The following is a 19,405-nucleotide window of genomic DNA, read 5'->3' as shown; positions in this document are numbered from 1 at the left end:
TTTTTTTTAAAGATTTTACTTATTTATTTGACAAAGAGAGACAGCCAGCGAGAGAGGGAACACAAGCAGGGGGAGAGGGAGAGGAAGAAGCAGACTTCCCAGTGGAGCAGGGAGCCCGATGCGGGGCTCGATCCCAGGACCCTGGGATCAGTCCCTGAGCCAAAGGCAGACACTTAACGACTGAGCCACTCAGGCGCCCCCTTTTAGCTTGTACATCTTATACTCTAGTTTTACAATTGTCCTTTATTAACATTTTAATACTTTATTTTAGCTTATTTACATTTTTAACATTTGGTTTATTTATAATCATTTTCTCTTACTTTATTGTTTTAACTTGCTATCCCTTAACTTTTGTTTTAGTAATTTATATTTATAAATTTTAATTATATAAGTGATACATAAATATTTGCTTTTTTGTGAGAATTAAAACACTACAGAAGTGTATGGACATGCATGGAATAATAAATGAAAGGTCCTCTTGTTACCCACCACCCCGGTCCTATTCTTCTTCCCAAACATTCCTTCTAAACATCCAACATACTAAGAGCAAAATGCAATTAATCGGATAATATCTTTATTATTCTGCAACTTTCTTTCATTCATATATGTCTTGGTGATCTTTTCTGTCAAAAAAGACAGACTGACTTTAATCATGGAATTCATAGCTGTTGGATACATCCTTTAAGAATAATACAGTGTCTTTCTGTATCTCTAACTACAGTCTTTAGTTTAAAATCTAATCTGTCTGATATGAGAATTGCTACCCCAGCTTTCTTTTGAGGTCCATTGGCATGAAAAATGGTTTTCCATCCCTTCACTTTCAGTCTGGATGTATCTTTAGGTTCAAGATGAGTCTCTTGTAGACAGCAAATGAATGGGTCATGTCTTTTTATCCAGTCTGCAACCCTGTGGCATTTTATGGGAGCATTTAGGCCATTCACATTGAGAGTGATTATTGAAAGATATGATTTTAATGATGTCATGATGCCTGTGAAGTCTTTGTTTCTACAGATTGTAAATTTCTGTTCTGTGTTACTCTTGGGGCCTTTTTACTTTTATAGAACCCCCCTTAATATCTCATGTAGGGCTGGCTTGTTGGTGGTTACAAATTCCTTCAATTTCTGCCTATCTTGGAAGGTCCTTATCTCCATCAATTCTGAATGACAGCCTTGCTGGATAAAGGATCCTTGGCTGCATGTTCTTCTCAGATAGAGCTTTGAAAATGCCCTGCCAACCCTTCCTGGCCTGCCAGGTCTCTGTAAACAGGTCTGACGTAATTCTGGTATTTTCCCCTCTGTACGTAAGGATTTTCTTCCCCCTGGCCTTTTTCAATACTGTATCCTTGGGTCTAATTGTGAATTGCACTATGATGTGACGTGCTGTAGGTCTGTTCTCATTGACCTTGGGAGGGGTCCTGTCTGCCTCTTGGACACGAATGCTTATTTCCCTTGCCAGATTAGGGAAGTTCTCAGCTACAATTTGTTCAAATATCTCTTCTAGACCTCTCTATTTCTCTACCCCCTCAGGGATGCTGATGATTCCGACATTGGAACATTTCATTGAGTCAGTAATCTCCCATAATCTACATTATTGAGATTGGATTTTTTTAAGCCAAGTTTCTGTTTTAACTTTCTCTTCTACCATCCCATCCTCCAATTCACTAATTCGTTCTTTTGCCTCATTTACTCTGGCCATCAGAGCATCTAGTTTTGACTGCGTTTGATTCATAGCATTTTTATTTCTACCAGATTCGCTCTCATATCTGCCCTTAGAGATTCTATATTCTCATTAATATTTTTGTTAATATTTTTTTCAAGCCTACACATCATCTTGACCATTGTTACACTGAACTCCCTTTCTGACAATTTGGTTATATCCATATCCATCAGTTCTGTGGCAGAGGCCACAGTCTCTGTGTCCTTTCTTTGCTGAAGGTTTCTCCTCTTCATCATTCTGATGAGGAGAGGTTGCGGGGATGCCCAGAGCACAAATTATTGACCAGGACCCAGGCAGTATGCACTAGTTTTATAGGTACCTTAGGGATGTGGGCTTCTTGATTTTTTAGCCTGCCTTCTGGGGGAGGGGCCCGCTGCACTGATACTCAGGCAACCCTGTTTGGGTAGAGTTGCCCTGTCCTCTGCGAGGGGGGGTGTGGGGATGGACACAATGTGAGCTGGTATTTCCGGGTTTTTGCTCTCTGGTGGCTTTCCCTGGCGGTTTTTCTGTGACTCTTCTGAGAGTCAGAGCTGCAGTGGCCGTATCCTAGCCTCTGTCTCAGAACAGAGAGATCGCCGTCCACTCTCCTCTGAGCTCTCCTGGCCACTTTAACTCTTTCTGGTGGTGCTGCTAAAAACCCCACAGCACCCCAGGATGTGCGTCCCACAGCCACTCTCCCAGCCCTTGCTTCCAGGGCCAGCTGGTCTCTGTCCTTTGTGCTTCTAACACCACCAGCTGCCCTGGTTCCCATGCGCGCTCCTGAGCTCCCTGTTTCAGTGTGGTTCGAGCGCGCTCTGGAGCCCAGTTTTCTGTGTGGTTGCACATGTGCTCCCGATATCAGTCTGGTTCCAGTGAGTGCTCCAGAGCTTTGGTTTTCAGTCTGGTCGCATGCACGCTCTTGAGCTCTCCGGTTTCAGTCTAGTTCTAGTGTGCGCTCCGGAGCTCTGGTTTTCAGTTTGGATGTGTGCACGCTCCCAAGCTCCTAGTTACAATCCAGTTCCAGTGAGCGCTCTGGAGCTCCGGTTTTCAGTCTGGTCATGCACGTTCCTGGGCTCACGGTCTCAGTCTGTTTTCGCAGGGGTGCCAGTCCGCGAGTCCGGCCCACTCCCCAGTGCAGGTGGCTACTGCTTCCTGGCACCCGAGCGGGACAGCTCCCTCCCCCTTCGGTTTATCTTCCAATATCTGTGCACAGATTCACGGCTCCCTGGTTCATGCCTCAATATTCAGCACTGGAGATGTTCGTTTGTAGAGATCCAGATGTATCTTCCTGCATCTCAGGCTGATTTGGTGGGTGTTCAGGATGGTCTGGTAGATATCCAGCTTGATTCAGAGGATCAGCTGAAAAAAGGGACCCCTACTCCTCTGCCATCTTTTCTCCTCCTCCGATAATGTCACATTCTGTTATCATGTAATTTTGTCAAGCATATTTTTAAGTTTCTACTAAGATTTAGTACACATATACAATTGTAACCTACGTTTTGTTGAATATAAAACAAGTAAAAATTATTTCATAATTTTCTATTTTTTTTTTTAAGTAGGCTCCACATGAAGCATAGAGCCCAGCATGGGGCTTGAACACATGACCCTGAGATCAAGACCTGAGGTGAGATCCACAGTTGGATGCTCAACTGACAGAGCCACCCAGGCACCTCTTCAGTTTTAATTTTAAGGTAAACTTCCAAATTCTTCCTCCCTCCCTCCATTCTTTCTATGCAATGTTTTTCTTTATTTTATATGGATTTGTTTTCATTTTTTTAATGGCACAAATTATCCTGTTATTCACTTATTTAGGATCTCACATAACTGAGTACCTGATATTCTGCCCCCCCAACCAATCTGCTTCTCTTGTTATAAAGATTTCAAGAAAGAGAAAGTGTTAACTGTATTAAATGCTGTTGAATGACCTAGTAGGACAAGGACAGAGAAGTGATTATTGGATCAAGCAAGGTGGAGGTCATTGGTGACCTTGATAAGAGCTGTGTCAGGGTGAAAACTTGGTTTCAATGGGTTTAAGGGAGAGTCGGGGAAAGGTACTTGGAGGTAGTGAGAATAGAATTCTCTTTTAAGGGTTTGCTGTGGACAGAAAGAAAGGAATGGATAATCCCTGGAGAGGAACATGAGTCTAGATTGGATTTTACCTTTTAAGACTGGAGGTCACAGCATATTTGTATGTTCATGGGAGTTATGCCGTTGCGAGATAATGCAGAAGCGAGAGGGGGATTTTTGAGGGATGCAAAGGAAGTATTAGGTATTAGTAACTGCAGTTTCCAAGGAATAACAATGGAAAATAGTGGCTGAAATACGTAGGACAAGATCATTGTGGGGGAGGAGGTTAAAGAACCATCAGGCCAGGTTATTGGAAGGACTATCCATATGTATGTTAAATTCACTAAGAATTGTGATGGGAGTAGTTTTGGAAAGAAGGAAAGTGAGTCAGGAGATAAAACCTTAAAAGAAAGGGGGTCAGTGGATGATGACAACAAGGCAGATAGTGGGTGGTAAAATTTGATTTTTTGTTGTTTTAATGTTAAAAATACCCTGCTTTTTAATTTTCTTCATTCTTTCCTTTAATTTTATATAGTTTTTGTTTTTAATTTATGATTTAACTTTTTACTACATGATTTTTATTTCTATGACTTTTTCTTCTTTTATGGTAAACATATTTAATTTTCTCTTTGCCCTTTATGTTTTGTGGATATTTCCCATTCTTTTAAAATATTATTAAAGGTTTACTTTACCTTAGTTCTAAAAGAGAATAATTTTCTATTTTGTTGATTCTTGGTTTTAATACCCAGCAAAATTTGTGGTTACAGGGCAAATCTAAACCCTATAGAGTGGAAATTGGCTATGATTTCCACTGCCATTTTCCTTGTAGATTTGTATCTCTTTCATAGTTTTTTGTGGTATGTGAACCTCTGAACTTCATTTCCTTATTATCAGGGCTATGGAAATATATCAACTATAACAGAAATAGTTGCAATAAAATTTTTAAGGAGAATGATAGTACCTTCAGTACAAAATTGTGATTCACTAAATAACATAAAGTCCAAAGGCTTTAACCTTCCATTGCACAGACCACTAATAACCACTCTCATTTTCTGAACAGCAAAATTTTGAATCCTTGAAACTATTTGTTTCAGGTGCATCAAAACGTGTTTTAATTTTTGATGAACTAACACATTAGCCATCTGGATAGCTTATTCTTTTAAGATGGCTGAAAACAGTGTCAACCCCTTTTAGTAAGAGGTGTTTTTTTAAATATTAAAATGCTGTCAGTAGTGGTATAACTGTTTATCATTCTTCCCTCTTTTTGCTAGTAACAGCATCCCCTTTGTCCTTTTATGAACTTCTCTTCCACCACCTAGTAGGGCTGTTTGTCACATGAATTCATTTCCAGCACAGGAATAGGGATGCAGCCCAGGGGGCCAATCAAAGCATCTTACTCACCAGATATGATTAATATGGGAATGGTACATGACCCACAAAGGGACAGTAAGGAATTGATAGAGATCCACACAGAAGACTTTACCTATGATCCTCTTCACTGAATAGGAGTAATAGATTAGCCTGGAGCTGTCAGGGACTGTCTGTGCCACCATGTAGAGATAGAGAAGGTTGGCGGGGGGGAGAAGGAGTGTGGAGGGAGGAAGGGAGCTCAGTCCTTTTTTAAATCATTTGAATACCCCTGTCTGTCATGCCTGATTTATCCATGGACTTTCCAGTTATGTGAACCAATAAATCATGTCTCTGTTTGGTAAGTTTGAGCTGCATTCTGTCACGTGGTAGCAAAATATCTCTGAAGATAAATTGTCTAATATCATGAATATCTTCCCATGGCCATACTTATATTTTCACTCTATTGTTTTAAAAAGGCTATATAATATTTCATTGTACAAATATATTATAATTTGTTTTACAAGATTCTACTGAAGATTGTTTCCAGTATTTTTTTAATGATAAATCATGCTGTAGTAAATATCCAGATATATGTGCATGTACATGTAAATATAGTATCAAGATTGTTGGGTCAAATGGATATGTAGGGTTGAATTTTGGTGGATCTGGAAAAGTGACATTCTACTCCTTCAAATCTTATACCCAGTTAGTGTTTCTAACAGGAGTATATGAAAGTGCCTGTTTTTGTACATATTCAATATTCTGATTATTTTCCTATCTGAGGGGATAAATCTTGTCTCATTTTTATCAACTTACTTTTTGAGATTATTAAATTTATTTACTTATTTATTTTATTTAATAAAACTTATTAAACTACTGAGATTATTAAACTTATAAACTACTTATTGATATAAAAACAACTTGCTTTTTGAGATTATCAACTGATGAGTAATTAATTAATTTTACATGGCATTTTCTATGGCTATCCTTACCTAGAAGTTTAGTCTTGAATAGTAGCAGAGTAAACTAATCACTCCTTTGTCTAGTGGCCTCTTCTCTCCTGTAAATTACGATGCTGATCACAGATTATTTATGGAGGAAATAAAGGCAGATAGTATTCATGAAGTCTAATGATCCTCTTCAATAATTTACAAATTTGTCCCTAACTTTTACCAGAGACATTAAGAAGGTGGAAAGTTTACTATTATGAATTTCAAATTTTATACCTTCCATTCCCGCTGTGCTGGTGGAGAAATGAGTAGGTAGCATCAAGAGTCAATAGGTAAGGAAACAGAAGAAATGAGAGAGCTAGGTAATGTACAAGCAGTAAAGCAATCCCCAAAGTGCTGGGAACTGTCTCAAATTCAGCTCAAGTTAAATTCAGATATGCAGAGTGTGGGTTGGGGAGCAGGTGCAAAATAAAATATAAAGGCATTACAAGTTTCTTATTAATCTGAACAGAAGGTTCTCCAAAAAACAAAGAAACAAACAAAACAACTCTACTTTTTACATTTCCAGAAGCAGTTCTCTTACTTGAAAGTTTTCTTTGATCCTTTCAGGGTTAAAGCTTTTAGGAATAACAACCACTCCTCTCTGGATGTTGAAACGCAAAACAACTTGAGCTGCTGTCTTCTTGTACTTTTGTCCCAGGGCATTTAGAAGTTTGTCCTTGAGCAAAGGTGGGGAAGATACATTCACCCTTAAAAAAAAAAAAAAATCAAAACCTGTATCATATTTAGCTCAAGTAATGAGAGCAGGTGGTTAGTCAATCATCCCCTTCCTCTGTCTCCCTATCCACCTGGTCACCTACCAGGACACTTCAGGTCCCCTGTAACCAGTTTCTCAGAGTGCAGAGCATTCAGTGAAGAGTTGCTTTTAGCATGAAAAAATTGAGAGAGGCAAGTTGAGAGAGCTGCCTCTTACAGAGGGTACATAATATTTCTTTGATGGGTCTCAGAGACAGAGAACTGAGTTGGAAGTAGGCATACAAGGGAAGGCAGGATGGCCAAAGTGGAAGAAACAGAGGCACAACTCTTAGAGTCATCTTCATGCAGAAAAATTTCTACTTAAGTCTGTGGAACACATCACATCAGAAATGCTGCCTTTGAATCCAGAGATCAAGAAATGCTAAAATTTCAGGATATGGTCATGGCAACTCGTTGTCAAATAATACCTTAACTAATGTTTATTGAGCATATCCTATGTTTCAGGCACTGTTAGGTAATTTTATACATACGGTGTAATCAATTCTTACACCACCTCTGTGAGGAAGGTTTTATTAGCTCCAACTTCTATACATAGAGACTGGCTTGAAGAGATTAAATTTCTTTCTTAAAATCACAGAGCCATATAGTCATGCCCGTCAAGTAATTCACATTAGTCTCATACTCTGCACCAAAGGAAACACTGCTGAAGAGACATACAGTATTGCTTACCAGGTTGGATTCCTAGAGGTCCCCAAAGGGCTGTATGCAATAATGACAATGTCATGTTGTTGGCAAAATTTCAAGAGTTTTGGCTGGGTGAAATACGGATGGCACTCAACCTACATGGTTGCATTGGAGAGCAGAGCACAAAATTAAAGCCTTGTGGTGAATGCAGTTTTACAGTTTTTAAAGAGTTTTTCAATAAAGCCCATTTACAAGTATGATGGATAATGAGGCAAATGCTAAATATTTGTTCTTAACAAGGAAGTTTACATTGTTTACTGGTGAGATTAATTAAAACGAGGTTAGTAAGGTCACCATCTGTGGAATAATTCTAAAATAAGTGGAGAGCAAATTCAATTTCATGAAGTTATCATAGTTTAAAACTTTGAGGGAACAGACTTAATTATTTACAGTCACCATTCCAGCAACTACAATTTTCTGTAACAAGAAAAACAGTCTCAAGTTTCAGGTTACAGTCTCGGTAAGTAGAAGTGACATGTTGCAGAAGTCCTCTCTCTGTAGCTCTCAAGCATCTCAGAATATTTTCACAAGGGGTAGAGCATGTATAAAATGAAATCTCAAGATGAATTTTGTCGTTTTGGCCGGGAGTTCTTTACACCACCCAGTGCAGGCCTACGTTCATCTTTAGTATCTTACTGGCAAGATTCCTGCACTAAAAATACTTGTGTCACAAAGTTCTCAAAGTTTCTTCTTAACTGCTATGGTAATTTTTGACCTATGACTTTCTTACCTTTTTTATTTTATTTTTTTAATTTATTTTATTATTTTATTTTTTTAAAGATTTTATTTATTTATTTGACAGAGATAGAGACAGCCAGCGAGAGAGGGAACACAAGCAGGGGGAGTGGGAGAGGAAGAAGCAGGCTCATAGCGGAGGAGCCTGATGTGCGGCTCAATCCCAGAACGCTGGGATCACGCCCTGAGCCGAAGGCAGACACTTAACCGCTGTGCCACCCAGGCGCCCCTTTCTTACCTTTTTTAATTAAAATCAACCAAGGGTGAATTAAAATAATGGAAGCATATAGTTATTATCCTCATTGTCTGGAATAGTGCGTATTTGATGAGTTTTATTTCTAGAAGGCACAAGGAGATGGTTCTGATGAAATGGCAAATGTAAACTGGGACTCTTCATGGTGGGTCTTCTTTCCGTTCCCTAATTTGATATACTTTTTTTCCCCTGATATAATCTTGTTCCCTTACCCTAAGAAACACTTGTAGGACTTCTCCCCCTTGGAACATTTCTTAAATAATTCTAGAAAGTAACACACAGACTAAAATAAGGCAGGAATCACACTTCTTAGTGTTTCCTTCCGTTACCCTCTCCGACTTCCAACATCGCTCTCTACTTTTTCAATTCCAATCTTGTCTATTATTGGTAGACCAGTCTCTCCAAAACATGTATTTTATCACGTCATTCCACTGCTTAGAAACTAAGTATGAATTCCTTAATTTAATGCCTGCCTGCTCATTCCAAACACAACATTTCATTTTACCACAAGGATTCATTTCTAATCAGATTGGCATGCTGTTGCTTGTCCCTGGCCTATTAAATATGTAGAAGTATGTATGTATATATCCGTATGTATATATGTGTGTGTTTATATATGTGTTGAACAGTTTTATAATCTACACTTTGAAAAGGGCTTCATCTGGCTTTTAGCATTAATAGTTGGGCTGTAGTCAATATGAGATTTTACAATGGGCTATACTTACTATTTGTAGTACTGCTTTTGGTTTGTGGCAAAAGGTATGCGTAACAAGGCTGTTACAAATAGAAATAAAACAAATAGGTATGCACATACCGAATCAGTGACTGAACGGAATCTGTGAAATTTGGGACTAGACAGAGAATTGCATTGGGCAACATACTAGAACATCTGCTCAACAAAAGCTTTTGAGATAACATATAAACTCAACAACATAACTTAAAATAGTATAACTTAAATCTTTGCATAGACAGTTGTTAGGTAAAAATTCCAGGGCATATCACTAACGGGGCAACCAGTGAGGGAAATTCTGGGGGTCGGAGTGGATAAGCTAATAAGTTTCACGTGCTTATGAATTCACAGAGAACCATATTCCTTCTTTTCAGAGCATTTATCTCAGTTTCTAATTATCGATAACTTTTGTGATTGTTTGATTAATGTGTGCTCCCCACTAGACAGCTAGTGCTGCAAGAGGAAGGGCTGTATCTGTCTTTGGTCACTTATGCATGCCTAGTACCTAGCAAAGTGCCTGGCATAAGGCAGGTGCTTGATGACTATTGAATGAAAACATAATGATACAGAGAGGACCAAGTGAGCATCTTAGGAAGCATTACTGATGCTGCTGACTGTTACAGGAGGGGCTTCATCAGGACTACAGCTCGGTGGGGGCATTTCAGGCCAGTGAATGATCCTTGTTCGGTATGCTGGCATCGAATGCTCAGTTTAAGGTAGAGGGTAGTGATGGTTTCTGTTGTCACAGTGCCTTGATGTCATCACTGCCCTGGAATTTATTCATTTTCAAGGAGAAGCATATCTATGTACAATTGCTTCCTTCTTTGCTAGGCATCTTGACATGTCTGCGGCTTTTACAACACTGTTTGGTAGTGTAGAACTTCGGATATCAAAATCTCACAAGGTGAAGTTAAGCTGGACAGAACCTATGAAGGAAGACATTGACCCCATCCTGTGTCTTTCTGCAAAAAACGGTGTTGAATTTTCATTTCATTAAGTCACGCAAAAAATATTTATTGATTCTGAAATCAGGACACCTGTGATTTAGGCATAGTAAATAGGGTTGGGAAAAATTGAAGAATTTGGAGATCTTTCCTTTCTCCCCACCTCGCTCCTTTTGTCTGTTAGTAGAGCTAGGTGTGTGAGAATAAATGGCCTGAGGTAGATCCACAGTCTTCTTTGAATTAGGTTGGGGGAACACCCCATGACAAATTGCTCACCAGGAAGGCTTTCAGAGGGATTAAGCCAGGGATGGAGCCTGGAGACACATTTGCTTAGATAGACATTAGGGGTAGTACTAAGGAAGCTTGGAAAGCTCAGGCTCTGAGAATGAGTATAGAGTAAGGTCATACTCTATGTGCCTTGTTCATAAAGTCTATGAAAAAATATAAAAATTTGCCAATTATACTTTAGATTTATTCTAAAGGGAAAATTAGTTTTTAAATATGTGAATTCTGAATTATGCAAGATCTTTATGTATGTATCCCTTATATATAAAATATGTCCACCCTCTCTAATGCCCACAACATGTCATCATGTTCCTGGACTGAAAGCTGCTCATTTTGTGTCTCTGGAGTAGAGGTAGTCCTACCCAGGGCACAGGGTAAGGGGTGGTGGCCAGGAGACCTGCACTTTGATCTGTACTATCTCTAGAGTATTGATATATGCTGTTTTCAAACACCATGAAGCAAATGAACAAGTTTGGGATATGATCTTCCAACATGCCTTGTTTCCCTTGCAGGGTACATTTGTGAAGCTATTCGTGATTCTTGTGCCAACATATCAGGGTATTTCCTCCTTGGCATGAGAAGACACACTGTCAAATTCTTATTCCACTTTTCATTCTGAGGTCAAACATCGCCATCTTTCTTTGTATATTTGTAAGAAGAAATATGTGTCATTTTAAGCTTTTATAACAGTACTATTCTTGGGGGGTGCAGGAGGGAGATGTGCTGGTAAGGATTAGAGTAGGAATAAAGGGATAGATTGAGATCAGTTAGGAAGTCAAGGGCTGTTGCTCTCTGCTCCTAGAGCATATGGTATAATGTTGGCTTAGGTGTCAATTAGGAAGTGATACTTCTAAATATAGTGACACTTCTATTTTAGCTGGCTATTGTCCTGATAGGTAATAATTCATTATTTCTATTATGAACTCAAGACTGTTTTGAGTTACTAAAAACAATGAATCAAGCAAAGAAATCAACCATAACTCCAAAACATGAATATTTACCTTAAGAACATTTTTTAATGTAGCCTCTTAGTGTTTTTTGAAGAAGAGTGAAGAGAGTATCATTATCCCTATTTAACAAGGTGGGTAACAGTATTTTGTTGTGATTATAAAAGTAACATATGCTCACAGAAGATTTGGAAAATACAGAAAATCATAAAGAAGAAAACAAAATTCTCTTGTAATTCACAGCCAGAGATAACCACAGTTAGTATTTTGATATATTTCTTTCCAATATTTTTTCTATGCATGTTTTTAAATAATATATTCACATCAATATTGAATTATATTTTGTATCCTGGTTTTTCCCTTTAATATCATGGCCATTGCTCTTTTGCTCAAAAATGATTCAAGAACATCTTTTATTAAGATTTTACATTATATGAGTTTTATAATTTAAATATTCCCCTAATTTTTCATATTTGTGTTGTTTCCTTTCCTTTTTTTTTTTTTTTTTTTTTCCTTTTTTTTTTTTGCCTTTATAAATAGTGCTGTGACAAACACACGTAAAGGCTTTCAGATTTTTTTTTTCACTAGGATAAATTCTTAGGAATATAAGACTGTGAATTTTTTTAAGGCTCTTGACACTTATTGCCAAATTGCTTTCCAGTAAGGCTGAACAAATTTGTACTTTTCAGCACCTTATTACTTGCTTATATGGAACATTATATTAAAAAAAGTAAAACAAAAGCTTGCTAATTCGATATACAATACAAAGTAATACTTAAATTTCTGTAATTACTAGTGCTGTTGAACATTTTTCATGTTTACTAGTCTTGCAATTTGTCATATCGAATTTCTGTTCACAGTCTTTTTGCTCACTTTTCTGTTGAGCCTTAGTGTATTATCTTTGATTTTTTTCATTAATTTTTATTAGGCTTTCAATTCATAAGGATATGACCCCCCCTTTTCTATTATATTTAAAAATATAATTATCCATTTTTTTGCTCTTTGTTTCTAATATTTTTAGAGTTAAATGTTTTTGTACTGTTAAATATGTCAGTTTCTTTTGTAACTTTCCCATGGCTTCATTTTCTACCTATAGTTCTAGAAAACTTAAAATTGTTTTGTAGTATTCACAAATGACTTCCTCTTTCTTCTTTAACTCCTGATTAAAGAGATAGTAGGAGTATGACATGAGGCAAAAGTCTGTATTTGTTTCTATATAACTAGCCATTTCCTCCACACTATTTACTGAAAAATTTATCCCTTTGCCATTAGTTTGTGTTATTGTTTCTACATTAAGTTTTTATTATACTTGGGCCTGTTTCTAAGGTATTTCTTATTTTCTATTAATTTGTATGTTGGTTCTTATACTAATCTTACATAATTTTAAGTACTCTGTATATTTTAATATCTCACAGATCTAGTTCCTCCTCATTATTTTTCTTCAAAAAATTTTTTGGATTATTTTTGTCTAGATTTGAACTTGCAAATCTTTTTTTAAAAGACATAAATTGAGAGAAGTCAAAAGACTTGTTCTCGGGGCCCTATGATGAGATATACGTAGAGTGACCCAAGATTTCTGACTCCTAGTCCAGGGTTCTCCTGTTAAGTAAATATTGGAATCTCCCCCTATCCCTCACACTCCCCCTCTCACCTCCCACCTCCTATCAAACTGTACCTGGTTGCTGACTGGCTTATATTTGAGTCCTGGTTTGTTCAAGATGAGCTCCAGCTGCCTGCGGTTAAAATTGGATACTCCAAGAGATTTCACCAAGCCAGCATCTTTGCAAGCTTCCAAAGCCTGTTGAGCAAAGGCCAATGGGTTAAGAAAAAAGCCTCAAAACAAATGAGAATGTTTATGAGGGTGACTATGAATTCTTTGAGAAGGAAAGTCCTTGGGTATGTTAATAGGCATTCTGTGAAGAAAAAAAAAAGTGGGAGAGACAGGCAGGAATTCTATAATTGAATTAGTTTGGGAAATATTGTACAGCATATCTTCCCCTTGCATTTTCACAATGTATACCAGTCCATTGAGAATGATATTATTTCTTGAAATCTGTTGAGATTTGCTTTATGGCATGGTACCTGATCCATTTTTATAAATGTCTGGTGTGTGTGAAAATGTATATTCTCCTTTTATTAGATACAAATCTCTCCCTCCTTTTGCTCTTTGTCTCTCTCTCATGCATATATATATAAATACACATACACATTATATACAAAATTGGGTTTAGCTTTTCCTGGCTTCTCAATAATTTAAAGGAATATGTCAGAAATTTCCCACCATATTAGAAGAATTTATCAATGTCTTCTTATAGCTTATCGACTTTTGCTTTATATATTTTGAAGATATTTTATATAGTACATATGTGTTTAAAACTGGTATATTTTCTTGGTAAATTGAATCTTTTATCATCATACTATTTACACTTCCCTCTAAATTTTAGAATCAGCTTTTCAATTTCTTTTGGTATTTTGATTGGGATTCTGTTGAATCTTTCAATCAGTTTGGGGAAAATTAATATCTCAATTTTGTATTCAGTCTTTCTATCAAAGAACATGATATATCTCTATTCAGTCTTTCTATCAAAGAACATGATATATCTCTCAATTTATTTAGAGTTTTAAAAATTGTTCTCATTAGTGGTACCTGGTTGGCTTAGTTGGTAGAGCATGTAACTCTTGATCTTGGAGTTGTGAGTTCAAGCCTCATGTTGGGCAAGAGATTACTTGAAAATAAATTGCTCTCAGTAATGTATCACATAGTTTTTACTGTTTAAGTTTGCACTGGTTTTGTTAAATTTATCTCTAATACTTAATATCATTCAAAAAATTTCATTTCCAATTGTGTGTTGCTAACATATACTTTATATTTAAATACAATTTTTATTTCCTGTCCTATGAGTTATTCACATGTATGCTTTTTAGTTTCTAAATATTTGATGGTTTTTCAGATTTATTTTTGTTATTGACTTCAAATTTAATTCTAATTTTATCAGACAGCCTACTTTGCATAAAGAATATTATTTAATGTATTGAGATTTGTTTCATGTCTCGGACAATAGATTATTTTGTGAAATGTTCTTTGTGCGCTTGAAAAATAACATTTTGTTATATTTTGGTGAAGTAGTCTATAAATGTCAATTAGGTCAAGCTGGTTGATAATGTTAAAATCTCTTCTATAGATTTTCTGTCTACTTATTATCTCAATTATTGAGAGAGAGGTTTTGAAATCTTTGACCATAATTGTAGATTATTCTCTTTCTCTTTTCAGTTCTCTTCATTTAAGCTTCATGTATTTTGGAGTTCTGTTATTAAGTACATAGATGTTTAGGATTGATCCCTTCATTATTATAAAACAAACTTCTTTATCCTTGGTAATACTTTTTGCTCTGAAATCTTTGCTAGTATTAAAATAGCTCCTTCAGCTTTCTTTTGATTATCGTCAGCCTAGTATGTCTTTTTTATTCTTTTACTTTTTTTTCTTAACCTTTTACTTATTTGTGTCTTTTTATTTAAAATGGAATTCCTTAATATATATAGTGGAGATTTGCTTTTTATCTATTCTGATAACCTCTGCCTTTTAACTGAGTTGTTTAGACTATTTACATATATTGTGATTATTAATACAACTGAGTTTAAATTTCCCATCTTGCTCTTTATTATCTATTTTTGCCATCCATTCATTTTCCCTCTTCTTTTCCTGTCTTTTCCTTGATTTATTATTATTTCTTCAATTTTTTTTTACTTTATTGGTTTGTTTGCTATACCTAGGAAGTTTTAACATTTTCTCTGTAGGTTTGATATTCTGAAATTTCACTGTAATGTATTTAGGTAAGGGTTTTCTTTTCTCTTTGGTAATCCATGCCCTTTATCTCTTTTTTTCCCCTTCAAATATTACCTCTTTTCTTTTTTCTTTCTTTTTTTCCCCTGATATTCCTATTGCATGAATACTAGAAATTCTAATTTTATCCTTTACATCTCTTAGCTTTTCTTTCATATTTAAAAAATTTTCTTGTCCTTTCTTTCTTCATATTGGGTGGTGGGGTTGCTCATTCTGATTTTTCAATCTGATAATTTTTTCTTTGTCTATATCCATTCTATTTTTATCCCATTGATTGCATTGTTTTACATTTTTTTAATTATTATTTTTTCCTTTTTTAAAAAAATGTATTCTTGTTCTTGTTTCATATTGCTAATATCTTATCTCCTTGAATATATTAACTAAAAAAGTTAAAAGTTCTTGGTCCTCTGTTCTGTTTATGTTTGGATCTCTAATTAAGATATCAAGATCTAGCCTCTGCGCTTCGGGGTTTGTGATGGCAGCAGGATGGCTACTTTGCTGCTTCTGAAATCTGACAAGGTCTGCGTTAAGATTAAGAAGACCTTTATAGGCATCCCGGTGTTTTGGTTTTTAATCATTAAAAGAAAAAAAAAAGATATGAGTGTCTTTGTAAAATAAATGCCTTGTAATTTGGGGTTGTGAACACATTTTTTCCTGGGGATACTGGCTATATTATAGGGCAGTTCCTTGGAAGGGAACAGCAGACTCCAAACCTAGTCATCTACATTGAGGTCAGGAATGAGTGTATGGTCTCTTGGGTGGAGAGCCCCAGGCACCAGAAAACTCAATCAATGCCTCCTCACCCCTCAAAACAACTCCACAATTCAGATAATCAGCTATTACCTATAGAGGGGATGTCCACTTTCTAAATATCTTAGAAAGAGGTACTTGTTAGAGTGTAATTTCCCAGCCTTTGGAGTTTGGAATGGGAGAGGGAGGGAAACAACTGCCAGAGGTCAGATAGTAACTTATGTTTTTCTCAGCCTCTCACAAGTTCAGGATTTCAGTGCTACTCTGATTTGATTCCTGAAGACATCTGAACATGAGTCTTAAGTTTCTGCATGTGTGGAGCAGACAATATTTGTTCCAAGGCTGTAGCAGGAGAAAAGAAAGAGCAAAAAGAACTCTAAGGTCCTCTCCTATGTTATCCTCTTACAGCTTATTGGGCTGCCTTCTACTCTAGGTAAAAGCTGCCATATTACCTCATAAAGAAACCAGTTCAAAATATCTGTACCCTTCACCCCCAACATGAATCCATACAGGTTTTCTCAGGACTTTCCCCTAGTTTTCCTACTCTTATAATCTTGGGGAAGGAGCCAACAGCTTGCTCAGAATTATTTTCAGTTTTTCATGTATCATTTAAAATTTGTTTCTTTTAAATATCATATTAATGATTTTTATAAATTCAACTTGAGAAACTTCAAAAATTTGTGAACTTATCTCATTTTCATATTCTTATTTTTTAATTTTTTTTAAAGATTTTATTTATTTATTTGATGGACAGAGAGATAGCCAGTGAGACAGGGAACACAAGCAGGGGGAGAGGGAGAGGAAGAAGCAGGCTCCCAGCAGAGGAGCCTGACATGGAGCTTGATCCCAGAATGCCGGGATCACGCCCTGAGCTGAAGGCAGATGCTTAACGACTGCACCACCCAGGCGCCCCTCATTTTTATATTTTTATTTACAGTTATGTTAGAACTTATTTCTTTTCCTCTCTTTTTCTTTCTATACTTCTCTCTCCTTTGGCATTCTTCTTTTCCAACAAAAGAAAATCAAGGATTTTTCAGTGCAGAGAAGTGGGAATTTTACACCTTTGCTTATGGTTAAAAATACCTGTTCTGACTATTACTTTCCATTAGTAGTAAAGGCTGCATTTCTCCATAAATGGAACAGGAATAATCAGATCACAGTTTTAAAAATGTAGTCTTCAAGAAAAGAGGCCCATTTAAACTTACCTCCCAAGTGGCACACAGATTTGACTTGTGATATAACCATTTGCCATTCTCATCTTTAGGATAGATTTCATCTCCAGGCTACAAAAAGAATGAGCATAACTTATTTTATTTATATCTGGGAATTAAAATTATGGAACTTGAGTTGCCATTATGCCATACACCCTGGCCCTGGGAAAGCAAATCAATTTTAATTATTTATATATTTATATATAATAAATACTACACATTAGTCTCATTATCTCACCCTGGCATTCATTTGCCTTTTCCTATTGAACAGATTATTATTGTTCTTAAACCATGAAGTTCTCTCGTAATGAAAGGAATCTGTTCAATGTCCCCCCACCCCAACCTGGACTCCAGCCACACTTACAGACAAAACTCACAGGTATCTGCACTTTTCTCTAACTCTGTTTTTCTAGGTCATGGTGCTTTATATTTTTGGAAAGTAGACCCCAACTACAAAACATATTCTTCTCTAGCCAGACCACAGCCCACATCCCGGACGAGCCCTGGACAGAGCCCCTTGAAAAACCTGCCACCTCTTGCTCTACCTGGCCAAGAGTTGACCCCCCCCCCCCGCCCACAATGGGTACAGCTATAACCCTCTCACATCCTTCAAAACCCCTTAAGAGGCCCAGGCTGACAGAAACTTGGGGCCGACATTTATCTGGTTGTCTGGCCCCCCTCCTCCCATGGAGAGTGAATAAACTCTGTCCTGTTTATTGCTCCACTCTTTGTGCAATCCTTTTTCACCCTCATCACCAGCCACTCTAACCCGTAATAACAAAATCACTCACAAATAAAGGGTAGAAGTCGAGAATTAGGACTTTTAGGCTCATTGTTTTGACCTAACCCTAACCCTTTGCCAACAGCAAATTTCTTACTCTGAGAAGAAACCAAAAATCATCAAGTGTGAGAGGAAGTTCTTCAGCTAAGAAAAGTGTAGCTAATGAATGGAACACTGTCTACATATAAGGGAAAACTCAGCACATTACTTCTTAGTTCTGACTAATGTGCCCAGTGGTTCTCTTCTTTCCCCTTCCAGGCTCTCCAGGAGTTTAGCATCTGTTTTCTACTTCACAAATTATCTCATATCAAACCTAGTTTTTGAGTGATCCTGTTCCAATGAAGACTAACCATTGGTTTTCAGATTTTTCCTTTTTCACCATATCTAAAAATGGGACCCATCTCTTATGGGCTTGGAAATGGCAGGATACAGAAAAATAAAAGATGATTTCTAGGTTCCTTGACTGGCTAGTGGTGATCATTCCCTGAGTTTAGGCTAGTTATCAAGAGTTTTATTTTGGATATTTTGAGACTGAAATGGCAATTAGACACTCACTGGGTATTTGAGGAGGCAATTAAACAAAGAAGTCTGAGAGAGGCTCAGAGAGGTCTTGGCCATAGACAAATTTGGGAGTCCTCAGCACATAAAGTGGTATTCAATCCATGCGACTGATCACCTTGAGGATAGAGTACTGGGCACAATGACATTTGCAGGTTGATAGGGAAGAAGCTGTCAAAGCATCTTGAGAGGGTGATATCATAGAACCATGAGCTGAAAATATTTGAAGAAAAAGGTAGTAGTCACCTGTATTTAAAGAGATCAAATAATATGGGAACAAAGTGTCTTTTAGATTTGGATGACAGGATGGAAGTCCATAGACCTTGATAATAGGAATTTTTTTGTTGTTGTTGAAAATCAAGCAACTGGACAAAATCAATTATACTCCTAAAATTTTAAAAAATTTTTCCTTCTGTCATCTCACCTGAATGAAACTTCCCCCTAGTGATAACATTTTCTGCATTGTCCTCTTTAGTGAAAATAATTTCTTAGTTCCTCCTGTCTCATTGAGAACAGGAAAAGGGCTCCTTTTTCCTCAATGCCCCCTAATCATTCATGTTAATTACTCTTTCTATCTCTGATTTCTAAGCTCTTTGACCTTCTCAACACTTATGACCCACATTTTCACTTCAGTCTTTTTCCATATTTCTTGCCTTTTGCATTTCCTGGATTTACTTCTGTCCTGAAATGGCTTTATGCCTTCATTATGAACTCTATTAAATAATTTTTACTTCTCCAGATTTTAATTAAGTCCTTATCAAGCTTGCACCCATTTAAAATATTTCTATGATGCCTCCCTTAAGCTTCT

The 19,405-nt window shown here is 36.8% G+C and overlaps 1 protein-coding gene across 2 annotated transcripts in view; it reads right to left on the bottom strand.

Moving 5' to 3' along the window:
• The window catches only part of AKR1D1 (aldo-keto reductase family 1 member D1), a 79,870-nt gene that overhangs the window by 6,176 nt on the left and 54,289 nt on the right, over positions 1 to 19,405 (bottom strand). For both annotated transcript variants that reach the window (XM_011218327.3, XM_034672859.1), the window contains 4 exons: positions 17,253 to 17,330; positions 13,132 to 13,254; positions 7,548 to 7,657; positions 6,646 to 6,811 (listed from right to left, as the gene is read on the bottom strand). In XM_011218327.3, the coding sequence (XP_011216629.1) occupies positions 6,646 to 6,811; positions 7,548 to 7,657; positions 13,132 to 13,254; positions 17,253 to 17,330 (477 nt within the window). The remainder of the gene's footprint in view (positions 1 to 6,645; positions 6,812 to 7,547; positions 7,658 to 13,131; positions 13,255 to 17,252; positions 17,331 to 19,405) is intronic.

Source organism: Ailuropoda melanoleuca, chromosome 1, assembly GCF_002007445.2.
Source record: "Ailuropoda melanoleuca isolate Jingjing chromosome 1, ASM200744v2, whole genome shotgun sequence".
Classification (NCBI taxonomy): domain Eukaryota; kingdom Metazoa; phylum Chordata; class Mammalia; order Carnivora; family Ursidae; genus Ailuropoda; species Ailuropoda melanoleuca.
This window is presented reverse-complemented; position numbering and strand designations above follow the sequence as displayed.